Source organism: Sebastes umbrosus, chromosome 19, assembly GCF_015220745.1.
Source record: "Sebastes umbrosus isolate fSebUmb1 chromosome 19, fSebUmb1.pri, whole genome shotgun sequence".
Classification (NCBI taxonomy): domain Eukaryota; kingdom Metazoa; phylum Chordata; class Actinopteri; order Perciformes; family Sebastidae; genus Sebastes; species Sebastes umbrosus.
Genome location: NC_051287.1, coordinates 22,459,535 through 22,482,215, shown reverse-complemented (window position 1 = coordinate 22,482,215; position 22,681 = coordinate 22,459,535). Strand labels below are relative to the sequence as shown.

General features: G+C 40.3%; 2 protein-coding genes and 1 long non-coding RNA gene across 3 annotated transcripts in view; 2 read left to right on the top strand and 1 right to left on the bottom strand.

Annotated features, from left to right (window-relative positions):
* Window positions 1-12,229, top strand: part of LOC119477972 — a 33,624-nt gene extending 21,395 nt beyond the window's left edge. Inside the window, exon 2 of the long non-coding RNA XR_005204351.1 lies at window positions 7,555-12,229. This is a non-coding gene — a long non-coding RNA (uncharacterized LOC119477972). The remainder of the gene's footprint in view (window positions 1-7,554) is intronic.
* Window positions 1,535-12,224, top strand: wbp1 (WW domain binding protein 1). The gene is made up of 4 exons (XM_037752290.1): window positions 1,535-1,771; window positions 3,214-3,316; window positions 3,614-3,781; window positions 5,894-12,224. Exons 1-4 carry the CDS (start codon window positions 1,709-1,711, stop codon window positions 6,427-6,429), a joined length of 870 nt encoding a protein of 289 aa, XP_037608218.1. The 5' UTR covers window positions 1,535-1,708; the 3' UTR covers window positions 6,430-12,224.
* A 3,039-nt stretch (window positions 12,230-15,268) lies between the features above and the next one.
* On the bottom strand, window positions 15,269-21,587 carry lman2la (lectin, mannose-binding 2-like a). The gene is made up of 9 exons (XM_037753490.1): window positions 21,398-21,587; window positions 20,287-20,405; window positions 18,970-19,087; window positions 18,789-18,871; window positions 18,623-18,655; window positions 18,239-18,400; window positions 17,515-17,629; window positions 16,030-16,158; window positions 15,269-15,878 (listed from the first exon to the last, which is right to left on the bottom strand). Exons 1-9 carry the CDS (start codon window positions 21,585-21,587, stop codon window positions 15,736-15,738), a joined length of 1,092 nt encoding a protein of 363 aa, XP_037609418.1. The 3' UTR covers window positions 15,269-15,735.
* Between the last annotated feature and the right edge of the window lie 1,094 nt (window positions 21,588-22,681).

The following is a 22,681-nucleotide window of genomic DNA, read 5'->3' as shown; positions in this document are numbered from 1 at the left end:
CTCCATACCATTATTGACACACAGTACACCTGAACTGAATGGACTGTAATGCTGTGCAATATGCTACCTTCCACTGTGTAATTGTCTGAAATCTATTAATTATTTCTTTTTTTAAATATTTTTGAGAGCTACAAGTTCTTTTAACATGGTCATGGAGCATATATACTGTATATTTGTATTCTGGGGGTATCGTTCCTATGCAGAGGGTAGTTTAGTTTATTTATTGATTACACTGAGGGCGTTTTATATTTGAATAATTTATTTATTTATTGTGTTGAGTTGAATGTGCTACTTATTTTGTACTGTAATTACCTTGTGCCTTTTCTACCTTTTTTCTTTTCTTAAAGCTGACTCAGTGTAAACTGCTCAGAATTCCAGTGTACTTATAGGTGCAAATGTCAAATAAAACTCTTGAATCTTGAATCTTGAATGCCCACTTTATGATAATCAAATGCAGTTTGGGGGAAAACATGCAGTTTTTTTAATGCAGTATACATGGGAACTTGGGGTCCTATACCATTTTGCATCTTAACAATACAATACAATAGGTGTTTAATTTTGGCCTGTGGCCCTCCATTGAGTTCCAGTTTTGGCCCTCCAAGGGAAAAGTTTGGGCACCCTTGGTCTAGATCAGTGGTTCTCAAACTATGGTACACGTACCACTGGTGGTACGCGTCCTCTCTCTAGTGGTACGCGGAGGAATCTCTGACTATCGATTCCTCTGTATTGATGCTTTCCCACAGTTACGCTGCACAATGACGCATACGCACGCTGTATCATGTTTCAGTTTGTTTTAGACCGGAGACACGGTGAAGAGAGAAAAAAATGCTCGACAGCGTGGCGCAACTAAACCTGAGGGGTGCACCCTATTTCTCCCTGATAAAGCGACACTGTGAACAACAAATCTGTGTTTAAATCAGCAGGAGGAGCGTTAGTAACGTTAGCTGTTAGCAGCCAGTGGGTAGCACAGTCCTGACTGACTCAATACCGGAGATACAGACGTTAACGGGGGTGCCATTGAGTTATTGTTATGAGGCGTTCAAAGTTGGCTCAGGAAACATGACTATTGGGTGAAGGTAAATTACAACGTTATCATGCTGGGAAATTCTCTGTTTTGTTAAGTTTTGTTAATGGAAACATTACTACCCAAAACAGTCAGTCCTGTATGGTTCAAAAACTCCTGCATATAATGTAATAATGTGTATAATGTAATTAATAATATGCTGTTTGGAGTGATTTTCATTATAATAAATGCTGAAAAATAAGTGTGCAGTATGTTTTCTATAAATTAATGTAGTGATAAAATAAAGGTTACGTCTGACAGAATTTGTTTGGCCCCCGGCAACAATCTGGGTTTCTCATGTGGCCCCCAAGGAAAAATAGTTGCCCACCCCTGGTCATAATGGTGGTACTTAGAGAGTCAAATATTTTTTGAGGTGGTACTTGGTGTAAAAAGTTTGGGCACCCTTGGTCTAGCTGCTTCACACAGGCAGACACTCAGCGCCCTCTAGAGCTCAATGGCCTCCTCTGGTTCATGTTACTATCAGCTCTGTTTCTGAGTCAAGGAACAACACAAACATGTCCGTGTGCGACAGACTGAAGAGTTAAACCAGCAACAGACACCTCTAGTCATCTCAACAAGAAGTCATCGAGTCGACCGACTGCTATATATGATTCCCGTCGCGTTAACGGCCGACGACCCAGAAAGATGCCGCAGAAAGCACTGGGATCCATTGTAGGTCTTCTTTGTACCGGGACCTGTCTGGTGCAGGTAAGCCCCGCTTAGCGCTCCACGGGTGTCGGCTGACGCTTTCAGGCGAGGCCGCGGCTCCTCGGGTGGGTTGAAGGCCTTTCTTGCTGATCCTTTTTGTCTCCTCCACAAAGGAAACTGGGCACGGGTGACGTCATTTAGTCAAAGTTTTCATTGATATTTCGACAGTTAACTTGATAGAAGATTGAAGTTATAACTAAAATACTCACAGATGTGTTTTATTACCTCAATTTAACAGTTTGAACCACGAAGGGTGTGAAGATTAAGGTTAGCCGGTGCTAACTGGTACCCAGCAGACTGACCTGGTTACTCCTAGTAAGGATAACCAACGATGTGAAGCCTAATGCAGCATTTCATCTGCATATTTGTTGACCTATTTCTGCAGTGTAACGTTGTTTTATTGCTACAGGTTGCTCTAAAACCTATTTAAGTTGACTTTTAATGATGCTGTTGTAACTAATAATAATTTTACTGTACCTTTGGCAACATTTAGCACTGAACAAACAATAAATCTGTGCAATATTAACACACTGAATGTGAAATACATTTGTCTGTGCAATATATTCTTTGATGCAATATATATACCTGAAGTGCAACTACTTTTGTTTACATTTTATTTATTACATCTACCCTACTTATTTTACAAGTGCAATTACCTCTGTTTACATTTCATCTATTTTTTATATTTTATACTTCTAGTGTAACACTTCTGTTTATATTTATTTATTTATTACATTTACTCTACCCTATTTTACAAGTGCAATTATCTCTGTTAACATTACATCTATTTTTTTATATTTTATACTTCTAGTGTAACACTTCTGTTTATATTTATTACATCTTCCCTACCTATTTTACAAGTGCAATTACCTCTGTTTAATTACATCTTTTTTAATATTTTATACTTCTAGTGTAACACTTCTGTTTATATTTATTACATCTACTCTACCCTATTTTACAAGTGCAATTACCTCTGTTTACATTACATCTATTTTTTATATTTTATACTTCTAGTGTAACACTTCTGTTTATATTTATTTATTACATCTACTTTACCTGTTTTATTTGCTTTATAACTATGTGTGTTTTACCTGTTATATGTTTTATCTGCGTGGTTTAGTCTTGTCAAGTATTTGTTTTAAAGCACTGACCAGAAGTGGCAACTGTGAATCTAATACAATGACAATAAAGCTTTCTATTCTATTCTATTCAGTGACTGCTGGCATTGCCTCTGTAGTATTTTAAAATCTGAAAATCTCAGTGTATTTTGCATGTATAAATAGTACTGAACATTAGCACAGACGTGCAAAAACAACAAATGACAAAGGCTAAATAGTTCCTAGAAATAGGTCAGTCTATTGAGGGCTTGCTATGCGGTTTCTTGTTGACCTGTGTGATTGAGTATTTACTCACTTTGTGTACCTCTTTGTGTGTATTTTAAGGGCAAGGAGTTCTGTTTCGGGGTAAACAATGAGCAGTACCGCTGTGAGATGGGGTACTGCTGTGGAGAGACAGAGTGCTGCACCTACTACTACGAGCTCTGGTGTAAGTTGCTATTCATTTTTCTTTATTAAATATTGTTTCTTTGTATTACATCCATATTGTCCATTTACTTCTCTATTTTTGAGATTTAACTCTCTCAGGATGTGTGTTATTTCATTCTAAGATTAGTTTCACTTTCACAAAACATATACGGAAATGTGTAAACGACCTCAGCCTGCAATTTAAGATGATTTATTATGATATGTGGAGCCCCATTATAGACTCTTTGCCTTGTTTAGTGTTACCTGTACAGTTACCTTTACATGATGATACGAGTCTGTCTGTCCCCCCCCCTCTTAGGGTTCTGGTTGGTATGGACCTTGATCATCATGCTTAGCTGCTGCTGTGCCTACCGACACCGGAGGGTTAAGATGCGTCTCCAGCAGGAGCAGCGTCAACGTGAGATCAGCCTCATGGCCTACCAGGGAGCCTCCAGCTCCTTCATTTCCCCTCCACCACTCAATCTAAGTGAGTAGTCTTTGTGTTTGTGCTTCCAGAATTTAACCGTTTTACCATCAGATGGCGAGGGCACTCTCAGATGGATATCTGCATAGAAGCCCAGACAATCTTTTCTAGAGCAACTTTTTCCAGTACCTCCCACGGGATGGATCTGCTGGGAGATTCAGTTTCTGCTGGTTCAGCCCTGAGGTCTCTGCTTAGTCAGTACAGAGATGCAGCTCTTTACCAGGGTTGTCTTAGGGCGCTTTCACAAGCCAACATTTATTTTGTTTTAATCAGACTCTGGTGGGGTTCACTTGGGAAGTTGTGAACACACTAATCGTACTCTGGTGCGGACCAAAACAACCAGTCCGAGACCGTTTGTGAGAGGTGATCTCGGACCATTTCTAAGTGACCCAAAGGCTGACTATGCGGGTATTTGTTGAGATGGACACAGGTAAACAACAGGTTAACATGACTGGACAGGACTGACTGTTTGCTTGACATCTGGGCCGAAGAGAACATACAGAATGTGCTAAATAAAGTCTGCAAAAATAGTGAGGTTTGTAAAGTAATTTGAGATAAACTGTAGGAGAATGGATTCACAGAAGATCAGTGCCGAGTCGACAGAGTCTGCGATTCTGCATAGAAGTAACAGCTCTTGAGATGAAAAAGATAAATTTGCTCCTTAATTCAGGCCCCTCAGCAAATCATCATTGTTTTTTTTTGGTCCGCTTTAATTTGTGCACTGTGAAACCAAACCAGACTAAATAGAAAAGAAAACCAAAAGTATCAGTTTCACTCTGATTCAGACTATAGCCAAACAGGCTATGACTTGTGAAAGCGCCCTTAGATAACTTTACTCCTCTACCTTTCAGACAAATTGAAACCTGTCCACCACCAAAGTACAGTTCAACGTCTACATTACAGCAGCAAATCTCGCAATCTTTGTCACTCAAATCCACAAGATACCTGAACTCTCCTTGGAGCAGCTGCTCTCTCCTCTCCCTGAATGAAACAGTCACCTTTTACTCAGAGAGAGAGTCATAACCTTAGAATTGGAGATGCTGATCCTCATCCCGACCTCGTCATACTCGGCTGCAAATCGCCTGAGTGTGTATCGGAGATCATAGTCTCACGTTGTCAGAAGGGCATCAGACAGCAGAGAAGCCGCCCTAATGTCAGTGGTCACTCCGGACCGTGGCTGAAAGTTGATATTGTGTCCCCTGATATCACAAACAAGACTTGGACAAGGTGTACACTTGTCATGAAGAGCCCTACGCCCACAGTGAACATACTTGACTCAATGTCAAGAATGTGAACACAACTCTAACTTTGAGCATGCACAGACAGTGACTCACACAGAGACCCTGGTAACATACTGTATACTCTTGAAGCTCTTCCCACTGGGTAACATGGGGAACGTAGTAATAAGCATTTTATAAATACTATGGGTGCGTTTTAGCTGTTTTCTAAGGCATGCCTTCCAACATTTAATTTAATTTTATTACATGATAATCTTTTTCTTAATTTTTCGTCTGTATTAAGGAGTTTACTGCTTGTTTTTATGCCTCCGTGCCGTTGTTGTTACTGTCTGTCCTTCTAATTTGAGAGCAAATAACACAGTGGGTCTGGGGACTAGTGGAGCTTCAGTCACCAAAGTTTGTTTAAGGTCGAGTGCAGTGACAGTATTGTAGTTGCAAATGTTTCTGGGACCATCGGTGAAATGGGTTGGCCTACATAACACCACGTTAAAGCCTGAATGTAGAGTTGCAACTAACTATTATTGGTATTATAGATCAGATTTATGTGCTTGATTTTATTTATTTTATTGATTAATTCATTCATCGCTTGGTCCGTAAAAGCGTTGGTAAATGGCCTGGGCTGACCTATTCAAATTGCTTATTTTGACCAACCAGCAGGCAAAAGTGAAAGACTAAGAGGACTAAGCAGCTAATATTACCACCCGAGAAGCTGGAACCAGTGAATTTTTTGCATTTTATCTTACAGAAATTACGTAAACAATTAATGGATTATTAAAATACTTTTCAATTAATTTAATAATTAAATTGTTGCAGCTCAACTGCCTTTATGGGGATGATGGTTTGAAAGCTAAAGCTGTCCGTTTTTGCTGACTCTCAGGGTTCTGGAACGACTGCAAGCTTCCTGACTATGAAGAGGTGGTAGGTCACCCCCCGACACCACCTCCCCCTTACTCTGAAAACCCCCCTGAGACTGCTCCAGCACTCCCTCCGCAACTGAGCCAGCCAGACGCCGCGGCGCCACAACCCCTGCCTGAGGCAAGTCCAAACAGTCAGGCGTCAGGCTCGTCATCAGACCAGGAAGCAGCATCCATCCAAGCACAATGTGTGGCAGAGGAGAACGTGGAGGCTCCTCTGATGGCGGCGGCGGAGGAAGAGGAGGATGAGGATGAGGAGCTCGTCACTCGGCGTCGTCACGTGACCGGCGACTCAGGGATCGAGGTGTGCGTTTGTCAGCTGGACGTCGACGAGGGCTCGGGGCTCGAGGAGGAAAGCGATGAGGAGCACCGGATGTGCAAGGTCGCCGGTCAGGACTGCTGCTCCGGGCGCCAGCAGCGGACCTTCAGACAGAAGGAGCACCCCTCCGAGATGCCCAGCCAGACCGCCAGCACCAGCACTGGAGACCACATGGTGTGATCAACAGCGTAACTAACCAGCCAGCCAGCGTGGCTTTCTGCCTCACGCAGGGCGAAGACAAGATATCATCATCACCACCACAAGACTGTTTGTGTTTTAATTCTTTGAACTAACACACAGGCATGACGTCAAGATGATGATGATAACTAATCCTTAATGGCTCCTGATTAGGACAAATGAATAACACATTGTGTGGACAAACTTCTCGCTTTTTTTTATTTTAGCTTTGCTTGAATGAGAGAACGTCATTGGGTAGTGAGGACGCAGCAAGTGCTTGACAGAATTGACTGTTTCCCTCTCTCCTACCCTCTCCTTGAGCACTGCCGTCATGTTTCTTTTTCTGTCCCCGGCAATCTCCTTGGTCCGAACATTTCCGGCCATCCTCGCATCTGACATTTTACCTCCGGTGGGATGGCCAGCTAGGAGCATACCGACACGGTCAACAATATTTCAACCCCCTATCCCTAACATGACTCTGAAGCAGAGGAGTGAAAAAAAAACCTCTTGAAAACTGGACGAATCGACAAGAAGAGCACACAATTTTCTCCAAAGCTGTGTGCGTGAGAGTGTGTGTGTGTGTGTGTGCTGGGAAATCTAGGGCACAGCTGCACGATGATGTCAGCTCTGAGGTCATGGCAACCAGCGTCTGGTGTGAAGCCTGTGAGACTTTGCCCATCTAGAGTGGGGGAAACTTAACACCCCCACTAACATCAGAGGAGTTTGTTGTTTTGTCTCTGGGTTTTAAATGTCATACACCCCCTGGCCCTTGTTTTCCTTTTTTAAGGATTTATTTATGGTGGGCACGTCATCTCCCCACTTCGGTTAAATTCATAGTAATAGCCAAGAGGGCTATGCCACCAATCTCTTTAATCAATAAAAAACCGTGTGGTGGCTTTGTGTTTTATTTACTGAGTAGTAGTGGCAACATTTTTGCTCAAACATAAGTATATAGTTTGGATGTTCATAACAAAGGATGCTTTTTTTTTTTCTCCATTTCATAACCAGCTATGCTTCGGTTGCAACAAAGCTCCTGTCGTGGGGGCTGCTAGAGTGTGTACTAGTGAGTGGATGTTATAGTGCAGTAGGGAAGGGTTGTGTGTTTGTATATCTTTATAGTGCTGTTAGCATCTGGTTGTAATACTTGCTCAGCACTGAGGTGGTGGATTAACTATTAAAAGCACTGGTGTTTTTGCATGAGGCATGAATTTATATGTTTATATTTGAGTTCTTGGCAGTTATGCTTCTTGCTTTGCTCATCTGTTTGTCAAATTGATAGTGGGCTACAGATGTTGGGGGTAAAGCAATTGACTTGTGGTTTAAGTTTAGATGCTCTGGCTCTAGTTTCATTGTGTTGTTATGACTGTGCGAGCCATGCTATGCTGGTAGCTAGTTAGCTGGTGCTCTCTCTGTATCCTCGTAGCTCTTAGCAGTGTGAGGGATTTGCAGTGGTATTTTCCATTGGCAAGCAGAAGCCGAGTGCATTAGCGAATTGAGGTGGATGCCGGCTCTAGTCGGTGTTGGCACAGCTGCAGAATCTATTGTGATTAACTGCATGCTTGTCTGCATTGCATGTTGCTTGCCTGATATACAGTCTGTATTCAAAAGCGAAAGCAGTCAAAGTGGTTGTTGTCAGCTGGGGAAAACCACCGCAAAAACAAGATGAAAGTATGTGCAAGACAAGCAGGAGCTGATGAAATGTTTTTATTGAGAATTTAGTTGGGAATAATGTCCAACAACTTTTTATTTGTCTGCTCTGATACTGTGTCAAAATGGGCACAGTGTAAAAGACTCAGGTCGGTCATTCTGCTTCACACAACGAGCACAGACTCACGCAAAGTACAGCTCCTGATCTGATTGGCCTTTATCATTGTTACAGTGTGTAACTTCCATGCAGTTCTGTTCTAGATAAAGCCATTAAAAGTACAAAATATCCTAGATACAGTTCAGTGTCTTGGCTGAATTAGCAGTTTAAACTTCCAGTATAGCTATTAATCATGTTTCCAGCTGACAAAGTGGGCAGTAAATGCCAACATTTCATGCCTGTAAAATATATTTATTCAGCTATTAAAATTAATCGTCTCTTTATTTCCAGCACTGATTGAACTCTGACAAGGACACATTTAGGAAATTCTTGGCCTCTTAACAAGAAGCGATACTGCGTTCTGCACATGAATCTGTATAAATCTAGGGCCAATGAAAGTGTTTCCTCCAACTAGCAGCAGCAGCCCAGAGCTATGTTCTGGCTGTGGTTATGTTTCTACCATTAGAGCTACACTACATGCCGCTGTGGCTAAAGCCTAGGAAAACGATAGAAGAGGATCGGTCCGCCAAAAATATCAACATAACGTGAAACAAGTTCCCTAAAAGCTTAAATTAAAAGAAGATTTTGGTTTCGTTTTCATTAAATAGGCCTGAGTCGAGCAGGTGCTTGAATAAGAAGTCAACCTAACATGACAACGACCTTTTCAGAGGAGCTGTTACACTCCGAGCATGACTGCACACCCATTAGCAGAAGTAATATAAGACATTTTTTTGACCAACACACCTCAAGCTGCCTTGCTGCATCTCTAGAGAGCGAAAATGTCTTGATTATTGGAGCTGCACAGTAAAGTGTAGCCTCTGTGTGTGCGGAGACAGACTGCCTTATTAGAGTAGATGTGTTGAATGGTAATAGTTGCGTTGTCCCTAGCACGAGTGCTTCAGAGCAGAGGGGTGCTTTTGTGTCAGTAAATGGAAAAGAGCATCTGAGGTTGTTCCGAGAAGCATGCGCTCGCTTTATGAGAAGAGGATGTGGTTTACAGACATTTAAAGCCACAAGATTTAAAGTGTCACATGTCCTGTAGAGTTTTGTATCAGAGGGCTGGTGGTGGTGTCGAATTCATAATAGTGCGTGTGTCTAGTTAGTTGTGGCACTGATGGATTTTAGTCGAGAGCAGATTTTGAGTTTGAGCTCATTCTGTGTTTGTTCTACAGACCTGAGGCCTGCACTACGAAGCAGGATTTGGGGTTAGTGAGGTAACTTCAGGGTTAACTCTGGGTTCTCAGTCCTACGACGGTGGTTCACTTCTTACCGAGGTAGATCGCCATGGTAACTTATGCTGCTCCGGAGCAGGTTATGTTCCATATAAGAGATCAACTCGTTTAAAAGCACAGTCTACTGAACAATCAGAGCTGAGTGCGCGGATCTTATTAGAATATTACACAAATACGAAGAAGTTTAAGTCATAATCCAGGCTAAAAGCAACACAGTTTAAACCGACAAATGCAGAAAAGACAGCTGGCTGTATGCTGTGGGTGCTGCTTAACGCTTTGAATTATGTTTTTTTATATTTCTTTTTTTACTTGCTCTCGAGTCCGTTTCACACCGCTGGAGACGGGGACGCAGCTGAAAGAAGGCTGAAATAGTCAAAACATGCCACCATTTAGACGAATATATCTGACTTTTGAGTATTCCGTTAAATTAATAAGTCTGTTAATTTACACATTCACAAATGGGCAATTATTTCTTTTGCCAGCTGTCCTTCCTGCACTTGGCAGCTTCAACTGTGTTACTTTCAGCCTTGGTTATGTATTTAACTTTTTCGTATTTGTCTAATATTATAGTTTGCTCTTTGTTTGTAAAATATGACGCTCTACTGACAGTAGACTGGTCCATGTTTGTGATTGGTCAGATGCTGCAAACTACGCCCCGTTCATGTGAATGCGTTCGCAGCCAGATTGAGAAACCCTGGGTTGATTTACAGAGTTGATAACCAGAGTCGTTGGACCGCTTAGCGGGATCTCGTTTGTTAGGGTTATTGAAGCCAGATAACGAGAAGATAACCTGGGTATGTTGAACTCTCTTCGTAGTACAGGCCTCTGGCTGCAATTAGTTTGTGATATTTACTGGCTAGAAAGCATGAGGAAAATATCGTATTTTTTTTTTCTATGTTTTTGTTGTGATTTGGAAGACAGAAATGAACTCCAACAAGACGTTGCTTTGTAACCTTCGTTGCTAAGGTGCATTTTTGCTTATTTGTATACATATGTAGACAAAAATAATAAGGGGATGGGGTTTTTTTTGTGCATGAGTGAACTGGAGGTCCATAGTTTCGCCCATTGCCAAACAACTACTATGCCTCCCTGTTTTTTTTTTTTAACATTTACCGAGATTAAGGGCTATATCAGTCATCAATTGTGGGACAAACAAGCATCCATCCATTTCGTCTCCTCTGTGCTGTTCACTTAAAGCCACAGTTGCCGAGATCCACTATCTGAACATGTTCGGTGTTTGGGTTTGGATGTTCTTTTTTTCAATGTTGTGGTGGAGCTCATATTTAACTATAGCTGATTGTACTGTATATGACTGTGTGTTTGTTTCATAGGCTTTAACTTTGCCTTTTTTTTGTTTTGTCGACGGAGGTGCGTGATGCGACATCCCAATGAGCCCAATGAGAGCGATTCTTTCTTATGTAACTGGCTGCATGTGTGGTTGTGGCAGGAGCTTGGTGCCTCCACCCTCCATCATCTTGGTAACAGAAATTGTAGCCAACCGCTCTGCATGTGCACCCTTGGAAACAGGAGGGGGCACATCCACCCATGCAGACAGAATAATCTACCAAAGTCACTGGCATCTCCATGCTACATGAGTCGTCACTATTATCACCGGTGTGTGTTGTTGTCATGACGATTTGGTTTCCCACTCTCAGGGTTATCTTTTAACAAAGCAGTGCTAGAGTTTTAAATTAACACATTTTCAGTTTCATAAAGCCAAAGCAGTTCTTTCATTTCCCCTATTGTTGTCTTTCTGCATCACGCATCTCTGTAGTCTATTGTACTTTACTCAACTAGGCTATGCAAAAACATACTGTAATATGCTGCGACCCCCCCCTTTCTCACTTTCTCTGTCGTACGTCTGTGGGCACCAGTACAAGCAATATAACTCTGAGTACTCGTGGCACTGCACTGTACTGTAATCTACTTTGGTTGATGTGCGTGTACATGTGTTTGTTTAAGAAAATGTGTAAACCTGTAATGCTACTGCGATGATGTGATGAGAACGTATGCTTCAGTGTCAGCTGAGGGGCTTGAGTTAAAAAGCCATTATATATTTTCCCTCTTTTTGGCGTTTTCCTGCCTGCCTCCTCAACCACTAACCCTTTCTTCTCCTGACTTATGGATAAACCACATTATTAAGATATTTAAACCTGGAGGAAAAAAGTTGAATATATTGTTTTTTTGTTGGAATAATTCATGTTTGATATCTTTAATCCACTTTTCCCATCATCCTCGTTTTTTGTTGCACTAATTCGATGTGTTGGTTTTCTCAGTTAAAGCAACAGCTTTCTTCTTTTTTTTCCATCTTGACGAATTTTCACTGACTGTTGCCTTTAAATCCTCAGTTATTACAACACCATCCATTTCAAAACTTTTATATATTATACATATGAAAGACCTCAACATGGAACACAGTCGGCTTACATTAGACCAGGACACATTGGGCTGACACACTTTTTTTCTCAACCATGAATTAAAACCAAACACATGGAGGTGCCGTGGTTGAGCTATGTGGATTTTTTTTTTTTTTTTATGTCAAAATGAGAAACATCCTATTTTAAAAGGAAGCAGACATCTACAAACACGGAATTTTTTCGACATTGTTTTCCTAATAACTTTAAACAAGCCAAAATGAGTAAAGTGGAAAACATTAAAGCACTGAATGATAGATAAAAATGCTTTAGTAAGAAGTCTGCTGTGTACTCGTTGGGTCATCATTTGTATTTTATTTTTTTAATAAAACAGAGATTGGCACTCAACTGACCGATTCTTGCCATTTCTTGACTCGAAATCCTTTGATTTACCTCAAGTAGCCTTTTGGAGGATCCTGGTTTGTTGTTGTAAACATTTGTAAAGTCTGAAAAAAAAAAGCTTGAAGAGAAAAAGAGACCCAAATAGACCCGTTTTTGTACAGGGGGTCTTTAGGGGGGGATAGCAGGTCAATACATAGAAGTGATATATGGTACATCAAATGAAAGCTGCGAATCTGAAGATTAATTTGAGATGCAGCTCAGCACTGTGTGTCAAATTGTTCTAATCAGAAATCGGAAATAAACATTAATTAATTATTAATTAAAATAAATTGTGAAAGTATAAAAGGGCTTAGAACATTATAATAGAAGTATATGACGGCCATTCTCATGCTCTATTATGTCTCATAAGTTGTTGCAGCAATTTTTGGGTTGATACCATTTGTCACACAGATTTGGTGCTAAATTTAACCATTTTTTTACCGCTTGAGAATTGATAAAAAATAATAAAAAATCCCTCTAAAATACCACATTAAGACCTGCTGTGATTTGGTATCAAAAACCTTTGACATTTGGAGATTTCTGCAAGAATTGCATTGGATGGATTGAGATTGGATTCAGATATCTTGAGGTCAGAGGTCAAGGGACCCCCTTTGAAAATGTCCGTGCTAGTTTATCCTCGGCAAAATTTAGCCTAACTTTGGAGCGTTATTTAGCCTCCTTTCCGACCAGCTAATATGACATGGTGACAATGGATTCCTTAAGTTTTCCTATGATACTAGTACCTTCACTCTAGCTTTACAACTGAGCCTGCTACAGCCTCTGAAAGACGGTAAAGTCGGCCGGGTCTCAGAGGGTTAACCTTGAGCACTTGAGAGTGAAAATGGCTCTCTACACAGACGTGACAGAGCTGAGATATTGATCTGGAGGATCACCACACGGCCGCAAGCGTAGAGAAGCACCTCAGGTCTGGATTATTGACAGGGTGTTATGTCATCGAAAAATTCGGATGTTGTTGCCCACACACACTGAAAGCTTTAACAGTTTGAGGTTTCTACAGTGCGCTGTTTATCAGAAGGTGGTTCATTCACTAACTTTGGAGCACAGATAGAAACACGCACATATATACAGTATATCCCACTTCACACCCAGAGGTCATAAACAATATCAATGTAGGTCTTGTTTAGTCTTTAATGACAAAGACACAAGAATGGTAACAAAATGTAAATGGAAGGATACATGAGGCACACGGTTTTCATACAAAACAAAACAAAAACAGAATATAGATAAGGTAGGGCGGTTGTCAAAGTGGCAACAGGAAATAAGGAAGTCCTCACTCATTGCACAATTGAAAACTAAGCTTCACATAAAAGACTCATGATGTTGACATGAGGCTGCAGCCATTCCGGGACATATAGAAGACCAACACCTCCATAAACAGGAGGCAGCCTGAGGCCAAACCAGTATGTTTGTTCAGTCCACTGCTAAAGCATATATATATATATATATATATATATATATATATATATATATATATATACTGTATGACGCCCAAACACAGAGGTGGCGTTTTTACATATAACACAAAAGGAAACGCAAACAAAAAGTCATTGTAGTGCTCAATGTGCAAATAAAAAGTGTCAGAGAAAGGGAAAATAGTTATCATAAATGAGTAGTCATTCAAATTCTCTTCAGTGCAACGTTTTAAATATGTTTAGGAGAGTTTGCTCTAAACTGCTAAAAAAAACAACCTCAAATACACACATCAAATCTGGGGAAGGGAACAGTGATAAATTTGAAATTAAATATTTCCCTGAAACACCCAAATCTTTGCCACATGCATCAATGAGGCAGGCCAGTTTTCCATAATGCTTAACATAAACACATATAAAGGTCAAGCACGATGAAAACAAAGCACAGCGGTAGCCTAGACCAGTGGTTCCCAACCTGTTTTCCTTAAAACCCCCCGTCCTACTTGTATCTAAGAAAAGCCGAGCCCCTCACAATATTTTCTGACGTCAACACACACAAATCCTCGAACAAAATCCTCAATTTGAGTAAAGTGATTCAGTGTATTAAATAAGTTTAGTTTTTTTTTTTTTTTTATAAATCTACTTTAACTTGAATGAATATAACTCGTCAGTGCCTCCCTCTGTGTGTGGTGGATGGGAGAGCAAACAGTTTTTGACCGTAGTGAAAATGCTGTTTTTGAAAGGCTAAACGCCAACAAATATGGATTGAAGCAGAATATTTTGTTACATAAAAACATGCTGTGATTTTTTTAAATGATCACATCTCAATTTTTTCAATAAATGTTGACTTTTGGTCTCTACAACGCTCTGGAGTTATTGTAAATGTTTGGATCACAGAAGTCAGAAACAATCCTACGAAGCCACCACTGGAATCTAATTTTACCAATAGTATAACACAAGTGAAAATGTAGTTTTTGAAAAGCTAAACGCCAACAAATATGGATTGAAGCAGAATATTTCATTAGATAAAAACATGTTGTTGAGATGTTTAGATCACAAGTCGGAAACAATCCTGCGCGACCACCACTGGAATCTAATTCTACAAATAGTATAAGTAGTATGATAGTACAAGTTAGTAGTAATACTAATAATATTAGTGTAGCCTAATCTCTATCTGAGACTGTGCAGAAATAATGGGTTTAACACAATGTGGTCTACTGAGTAGGAAAAAAGTATTTTGTAGAAATTATCCAGCAAGTGTGTTATTATGATTTTAGTTATATATGTGCAAATCTAATTTTGAAGACTTCAGAGCAGGCAAATCCTGGCGCCCATCTAAGGGGGGCCCGGACCCCAGGTTGGGAACCACTGGCCTAGACGATTCATGCATACTACAACTACAGGATGAGAATATACAGCATACTATATAGTAAATACTCCGAGTCAAAATGAGTAAAAAGCATGGAAGCAAACAAAAGATGCATCTTTAGGTAGCAAGGAGCTACAGTAAGGACGGCATCAATGTTTTTAGTGCTATTGGTTAACGCTTCAAGTCATACTGCAGAGTAGGAACATGTTGGATACTTTCATATATATATATTTATATTTCTCAAAGCCATAAAACCAACACCGACCTGTGAACTGAAAATTAGTAAAAAGTGTTTTTCAAATGCAGCAAACGGTGACACAAAAAATAAAAAATAGCTGCTCATAAGATGTCATTCTGCACATCTGCTGTGTAACAAGTACAGAGGTGGAGATGGTAAGGCCGAGGTGGTATATTGTGTGTCAGGTTGGCAGGGGGTTGAGAGGACAAATGTAAACTCCTCCTACTGCTTCATGACGACCAATGGCAAAGTTGGACGATGGCTTTTTTGCAGCAGGTGATACATCAACTCCGTCTCCTGTCAAAATAGTGTCCTCGGGATAAAACAGCCTACTGCGCTCTACTGGCCGACAGCAGTGTCTCACTCTCGTCTCAGTGCGGTTGGGTCCGCGGACCGCAGTCGTCACAATCACCACCTCCATCTTTATCTTTGTTCTTTCTCTCAGTAGAAGCGCTTGCGTCGGCTCTCGTTCCAGTGGCTGTAGACCACCAGGCCGATGACGATGAGGAAGATGCAACCCAGCATGGAGAAGAGCACGGTGAAGAAAATAGCTATTCCGCTCATCCCTTCGTCGCTCTGACCCGCTGGAGGAGAGGACGACAGTCAGTCAGGCAGTTAGAGAGAGAAGGAAAGGTAGAAGAAAAAACGAGCTGAGGATGGATGGAGAGATGACAGTTAAGGGGATAAAAGATGGAGGAAAGAGGGACAAGGACAGAGAAGGAGAGAGGAACTTACATCTGAGTAGCTCAATGTTATCCACGCTGGGTATGGTTATCTCCTCTTTGTCGTCCTCCTCTTCCTCTTCTCTTTGACTCCGCAACACCGTCAGTTGGTAGAGTTTCAGGGAAATGATATCATGGTTATCTATAACATCGAGAATCAGAAAATATGATTACATTTAGAAAAACACACGACATATCAATTAGAAGTGATTATATGTGATTAAAGGGGCCTCACACTGCAAATGTTCATAGAGCAAAACTAAAAGCACATGTTAGTTCAGGAAGAGAGCAGAGCCTTTTCAGCCAAATCTAACAACTTAAAGGGTAACTTTGGTATTTTTCAACCTGGAACCTATTTTCCCATGTTTTTGTGTCGAAGTGACTAATGGGGACAACAAGATAAGGCTGTTACTGGAAGCCGCGAAACGGGCTGCGAGGGCAAGTTAGCAGCGTCAGTGTACGATATGTCCACTAAAAGTGCTTGTTTTTGCCACTGACAGGCTCAGATTGTTATTATAAATGTTTGACAACATTATGAATGGGAGCCTACAGAGAAATGAAACATTTTTCTTACCTTTCTTTTGATCCGGTCTGTTTGTTATTGTGTCCAAGTCCCGCTCAAGGAGAAGTCTCGTTGTGAAATCTAAATATCTGTATACTCTGGCTTAAATAAATACGGGCGGTTATCGAATTCAAAGACCTCATCCACATCCACGAATCATCTTAATATTCAGCCATGACATTGAAAAAATCTTTTAGATAACACTAAGCTACGCTTTCTGTAGTCGTACACAACAAAACTCTGCCCGGCTGGCACTCGCGTTTCCATCATGGATGTATTCCACCATTCCACCGTCACCTCGCCAGATTTCAGAACGAAACTTCTCCTTTAGCGAGACTCTTTCCATTACGTCAGACACTTATAATGACAATCAGCGCATGTCATTGGCAAAAACAAGCACTTTTAGTGGACAAAAATGACGGTGCAAGCTTGCCCCAATAGGATTACATTGCATCCCGTGAGCGGCAGCCATCTGCAGCGCTCTCCCTCAATACTGGACCAACTTCCAAAATTGTTGTCCCAATTAGTCAGTTAGACATAAAAACATGAGAAAATAGGGTTGAAAAATACCAAAGTTACCTTTCAACAATCTTTCTAATGCTATATACTTTATTCTGCATCACTGAGTCTACAGTCTGATCACTCGAAGGATCAATTCACTGAATTTTAACCTTATCACTATGTATCTATCAAAGCATGACAAGCGACAGTATATACATCAATGCACTTGAGAGTAATCGTCTACAAGGCTCTGTTTGTCCCTCCTAAATCAATGATGCAAACACAGCTAAGCAGACATTCAAGGTCCAAGAGCTCCAATGATGACTAAGACTTTGAAACTTGGAGAGAGTAAAGTACTGTGAAACTGAGGAAAAATAGTCCTTTAAAATCACCATTACTTGAAGAGTGGTTTGGGATGGTGAAAGCTGTTTTTACCTGAGAGGTCTCCAGTGATGGATGTGGCTCCAAAATAATAGCCTAGGGGAAGCCGCACCCCGGGTATGTCCAGGCAGTCCCTCCACTCATGTTGCCCGTCGATATCTATCATTATCTGAAGGACAGAAACAATCAGTGACTTGTTAGAGGGTCACTGAATGTAAGTACCTGGGCATCTGGCTCTCAGCTCTGCAGGTTTACTGAGTTATCTGAATGAATTTCTGAGCAAAACCTAGAATCTCCTCAAATCCTGACATAGAATCTGTGACAAAAACAGCTGTTTTTTTCCTGAGTGATTAAGAAATGTGATACATTTTGGTGTTTATCCATCTGCAAAACCCTTGTGGAAAAATTGCCATTTTAGATTTTATCTTTGCTCCTCTGAAAAGATCGTTTTCACCGTGCACCAATCTTGTGAAGTAATCTGTATTATTCTATTCCCTATAACTGCCCTGTACCTGCTTTAATGGAGCCGTCAACTGTTTATTATTCTGTTCTGTTTGTGTCTGTACTTGTTAAATCGTTCTATTTTTCAGTGTAACTTTAAACAGGGCGTTGCTGTAAAAGAGCATACTCAGCCAACCTACACTTTATAAATGAAGCTTAAACAGGTCAAGGTCACTGAGTGTAAATGTACTAATAACAGGTTGGACGGTCGAGGACATGAGGAAGTGTCTGCGTGCGCTAAGCAGTGTTATTACTGTCGATAATTGAAGACTCTCACCGTGAGCCTGCGGCGGACGTATCGGATGAAGAGGAAGGTGTCATGCTTGAGGTTGCGCACCATGGCGTTGCAGCCGCCCAGCTCTGTGGGCCGACCGTCACGCTCGTGGTCGTAGCTGATGCTGCCGTTCCCGACCATGGCCAGAACGAAAGGGAAGATCCTCTTTTGGTCACAGGGGGGAAAGAGAGAGATGAGGAAATTTAGTTTAGTTTTATAACCCTTTTGGAATTCATATTACCCTGATTCAGACAACACGGCAACCATGCAGGGACAAAAATAAATAAGGGTGTGATTGCAGTCAGAGAAGCATGCTTAAGGACTACTGGAGGTCGTATAAAGAGGTTAGACAGAGGATTGGGATCAAATGTTCCAAAAGCCGGTTACCTGTGTGCGAGGAGTATATCTTTTCTTCTGCGCCTGACTCCAAATGGTGGCAAAAAAGAACACAAAGACGGCCCTTTTACACAAAATTTGCAAGAGCACTTGTCCATGGCTTTACCCTCAACCCTGCTGTACTTTCCCCACAACGCTTGAGATCTAAGCAGCATACCTCTAGCTGTTTTTCCTCGTTGGGATACGTGTCCACAAACACACCCAAACCAGTGAAGTTGTCCATATTTCCAAATACAGGACCTGGAAAATAAGCAGAAGACAGAGTGTTGATAATATATATTAAAAAAAAAATGTTTTTTAAATAGAATATAAGTAATGTTAGGTAAATAAGCATTTACCTTTCTGTGCACGTTCTTTAGTGTACCAAATGGCCAGCCCGTCACCATTCAGGTTCTTCTTTCCTTTCCCATGAATCTTAAAGTGCACCTGCATCTCCCAGTCTGTCAGATGGCAAGGCTAGAAACACACACAAGTTAAATAAAGCCACTGAAATACATTCACGTTTGCTAGGCAACAAACACCTGATGACCAAAACGGAATTAGTCTCATATTGAGGTCACTGAAGTCATGTTCAGTAGTGTTTGCTGTAGCGCTGTGTAGGCGTCACAGAGATGACTGGTTGGGTTGAGGTCAAGGCAAGAGGAAACACAAATCAAACGTTGAGCTGGCTGGCATTTGGGTCGGCATATCGGAGATATGAGGTTTACACCCGGCCACAATCATGGGCAGCAGATGATGAGGGTGTTTATTTTGGTTAGTGCGAGATAACAGCCAACAGGGTTACAGCAAAGACGATGACACACAGTCTGAAAACAGAAACCAGTTCCTGAAACACCCTCCTGCACCAAACACATACTTCTCTATTTTATTGACTGAATAACAAACACCATTACCACTAGGCTTCCAACCCCTTAACTTGGTTGGTATACACCGAGTTACAAATTTATCAGCATATATATTAGAGCTGCAATGATTAACCAATTAGTTGTCAACTATTAAATTAATCGCCAACTATTTTGATTAATCGGTTTGAGTAACTTTTTAAGAAAAGAAACTCAAAATTCTCTGATTTCAGCTTCATAAATGTGAATATTTTCTGGTTTCTTTACTCCTCTATGACAGTAAACTGAATATCATTGAGATGTGGACAAAACAAGACATTTGAGGACGTCATCTTGGGCTTTGGGAAACACTGATTGACATTTTTCACCATTTTTTGACATTTTATAGACCAAACAACGGGAAAATAATCGACAGATTAATCGTCAATGAAAATAATCGTTAGTTGCAGCCCTAATTTATATCGATGAGGGTAGACTAAATAATAGAAACACCTCTCAGAATAAAACAAAATACAATTCAGCAGCGTCACAAACAACCACTGTAGCCTTCATGATGGTAGGATTTACTGCAGGGCTGTTGTTATTAGACTAGTTTTAGCTAGGTGAACCTAATAAACTGGCAGCTGAGCCTGTTTTACTTCATGTGGTATTACTTGAGGGCTCTAACCTCCCTCTCATCTGTGTCTGTGGATACATTTGAAAAAACTTTCACTTTCAATTCCTACCTCTTTTTGAAATACAACACTGTCATATCACAAGAAAGTTATGCTGCTATAGTTATCATCAAGTGTATGTATTTGGATAAATACTCACAAGGCGGCCCCACACTGCCCCCTGCCGGCTCTGCTTGTCAGGTGTGAGGCGCACCTGCTCGGTGGTTACCATGGCATCCCCCATCAGCTCCCAGTGGGAGGAGCCCAGGGATCCCACACCTGAGCACACAAATAGCACCATCATCAGCATGAAATAAAAAGATGACACAGCACAATAGAGCTCATTGAGCCTCTTGCTTTGTTACTCAACAAAACATCTGTTTGAGAGAAGAAAAAGGGTAGAACTCAATGGAGCACAATGTAAGGTATTGATATGGTGTATAAGATAAGATATTCCTTTATTAGTCCCGCAGTGGGGAAATTTGCAGTGTACAGCAGCAAAGGGATAGTGCAAAAAACAAGATGCATCAACTAACAGTAAAAAAAAGAGCTTAACAAAGTGTAACAAAATATGAACCATTTAAATAGAAGGAAGTATAAAAATAGGAGCAGTATATACAGTATTGACAATAAACAGACTATACATATATGTATATATAAATAGATTGTATTTTATGTGCGTATATGTATGTATATGTGTAAACAGTACATATATGTATATATAAATAGATTTTATTTTATTTTATTGTTTTTAATTTGATTTTTTTTACTTGTGTATATTATTTTTACTTATTTATTTATTTTATATATTTCTTTGTACCGAGAATGTTATTATTGGGGATGTTTGTGAATGTTTGTTCTGTTGTTTCAAATGAACAAAAAAACAATAAATATATTATTGAAAAAAACAGACTATTAACAAAATTGCACAAGTGGAAAATGATATTGCACAGTGAGAATGAAATGAATGAATGAATGAAATTACACCTGAACATATCAGGTTATTGTCAGTTTTTTGGTGTGTAAGTGGTCTACTGGGATCAGATATATAACCTATATATATATATAACAATATAACATGCTGGATGTTACAGCAGCAAGATTCATGTGAAGAATGAAAGCGTTGTAAGACAAATCAAGACATTTTAGGAAGAAAAGAGCTGTAGTTTAGCTGTAATTGAGTCGCTGAGTGGATTATTCTGGAAACATCTGTCCTCCTCAGCCTGTCCTGTGACAGGCAGATGTGTGTATAACGGTGAAGCTAGCGTTACCTTGGTAAGGCTTGGAAAGGGAGTATTCCCGCTTCAAAAACTCTTCCATTTCGTGGTCATCGTCGGCGAAACACCGGCTCGCAGTGACAATAAGAAAAGCGAAAGTCCAGTATGGTTTAAAAGGCATTGTTTTCCGTCTGAATGGTGATTTGGGCTCCCTGTAATGAAGACTCCTGCTGCTGGCAGCCATCGTAGGTCAAAAACTCCGCCCACTGAACTCGTCATGCTTCCTTCCCATTGGTTCGCAGGTTGCACGGCTCGTCGCCATTGGTCCGTTTGGTTGTCAATCAGAATGCACGCTTTTAATTGGATGTTACTGGACGATCGTTAGTGAGAATGAATCAATGAACCTATTAAAGTGGAAGTGTGCAGCTGTTAACAGAGCTGTAAAGAGCTATAATATGGTGGATTGTAACTAAGTATATTTAGTCAAGTACTGTATTTTACTTGAGTATTTCCATTTTCTGCTACTTTATACTTCTACTCCACGACATCTCAGAGGGAAATATTGTATTTTTTACTCCACTACATTTATCTGACAGCTTTAGTAACATACATGTGGTTATATAATATGATGCAGTACTATACTACTAATAGTAGTAGTATATAAAGTATCTAAAATTGGCTCCACATTAACAAACTACAACGTTAAAATAGTAATAACAGAATAATATAATATTCTATGATATTATAACAATTTGAAAGGAGCCATTCTGCTCAATGACTACTTTTGCTTTCAGTACATTTTGCTGATAATATTTCTGTACTTTTACTTAAGTAATATTTTGAAAGCAGGGCTTGTACTTGTGGAGTGTTTTTAGGGTATGGCAATTCTACTTTTACTCAAGTTACTCTTCCACCACTGCCTAACCCTATTATTCTCTGGGAAACCAATACAATGGTACTGCGCACAAATTCCTGTAACATTCATGGACCCACTTTCAAGTACTGTCACATTATATTAAATGAAAGGTTTGTCTGGATCAGTTTTTAAATAAGCATAACGTGGGAAAATGTTCTCTTAATAATCCATTTGCATAATTGTTGTAATTCTGAAACTAAAACAGGAGCTGCACTATAATAATATAATTTTTAAACAGTAAGTTTGCTGTGACATTGTCACATGTCTTTGTTTATATTATTTTTTACATCTTTCATCTTGGCTTTTTCTGTGACCTGTCTATCAGCTGAGGGTTTTGTCAGCTACCAAGCTTGCACTATAGGCTCCACCTACTACACTATATGGTTCAGGAACACCCATGTGCAGGACCCCAGGGCAAAAAT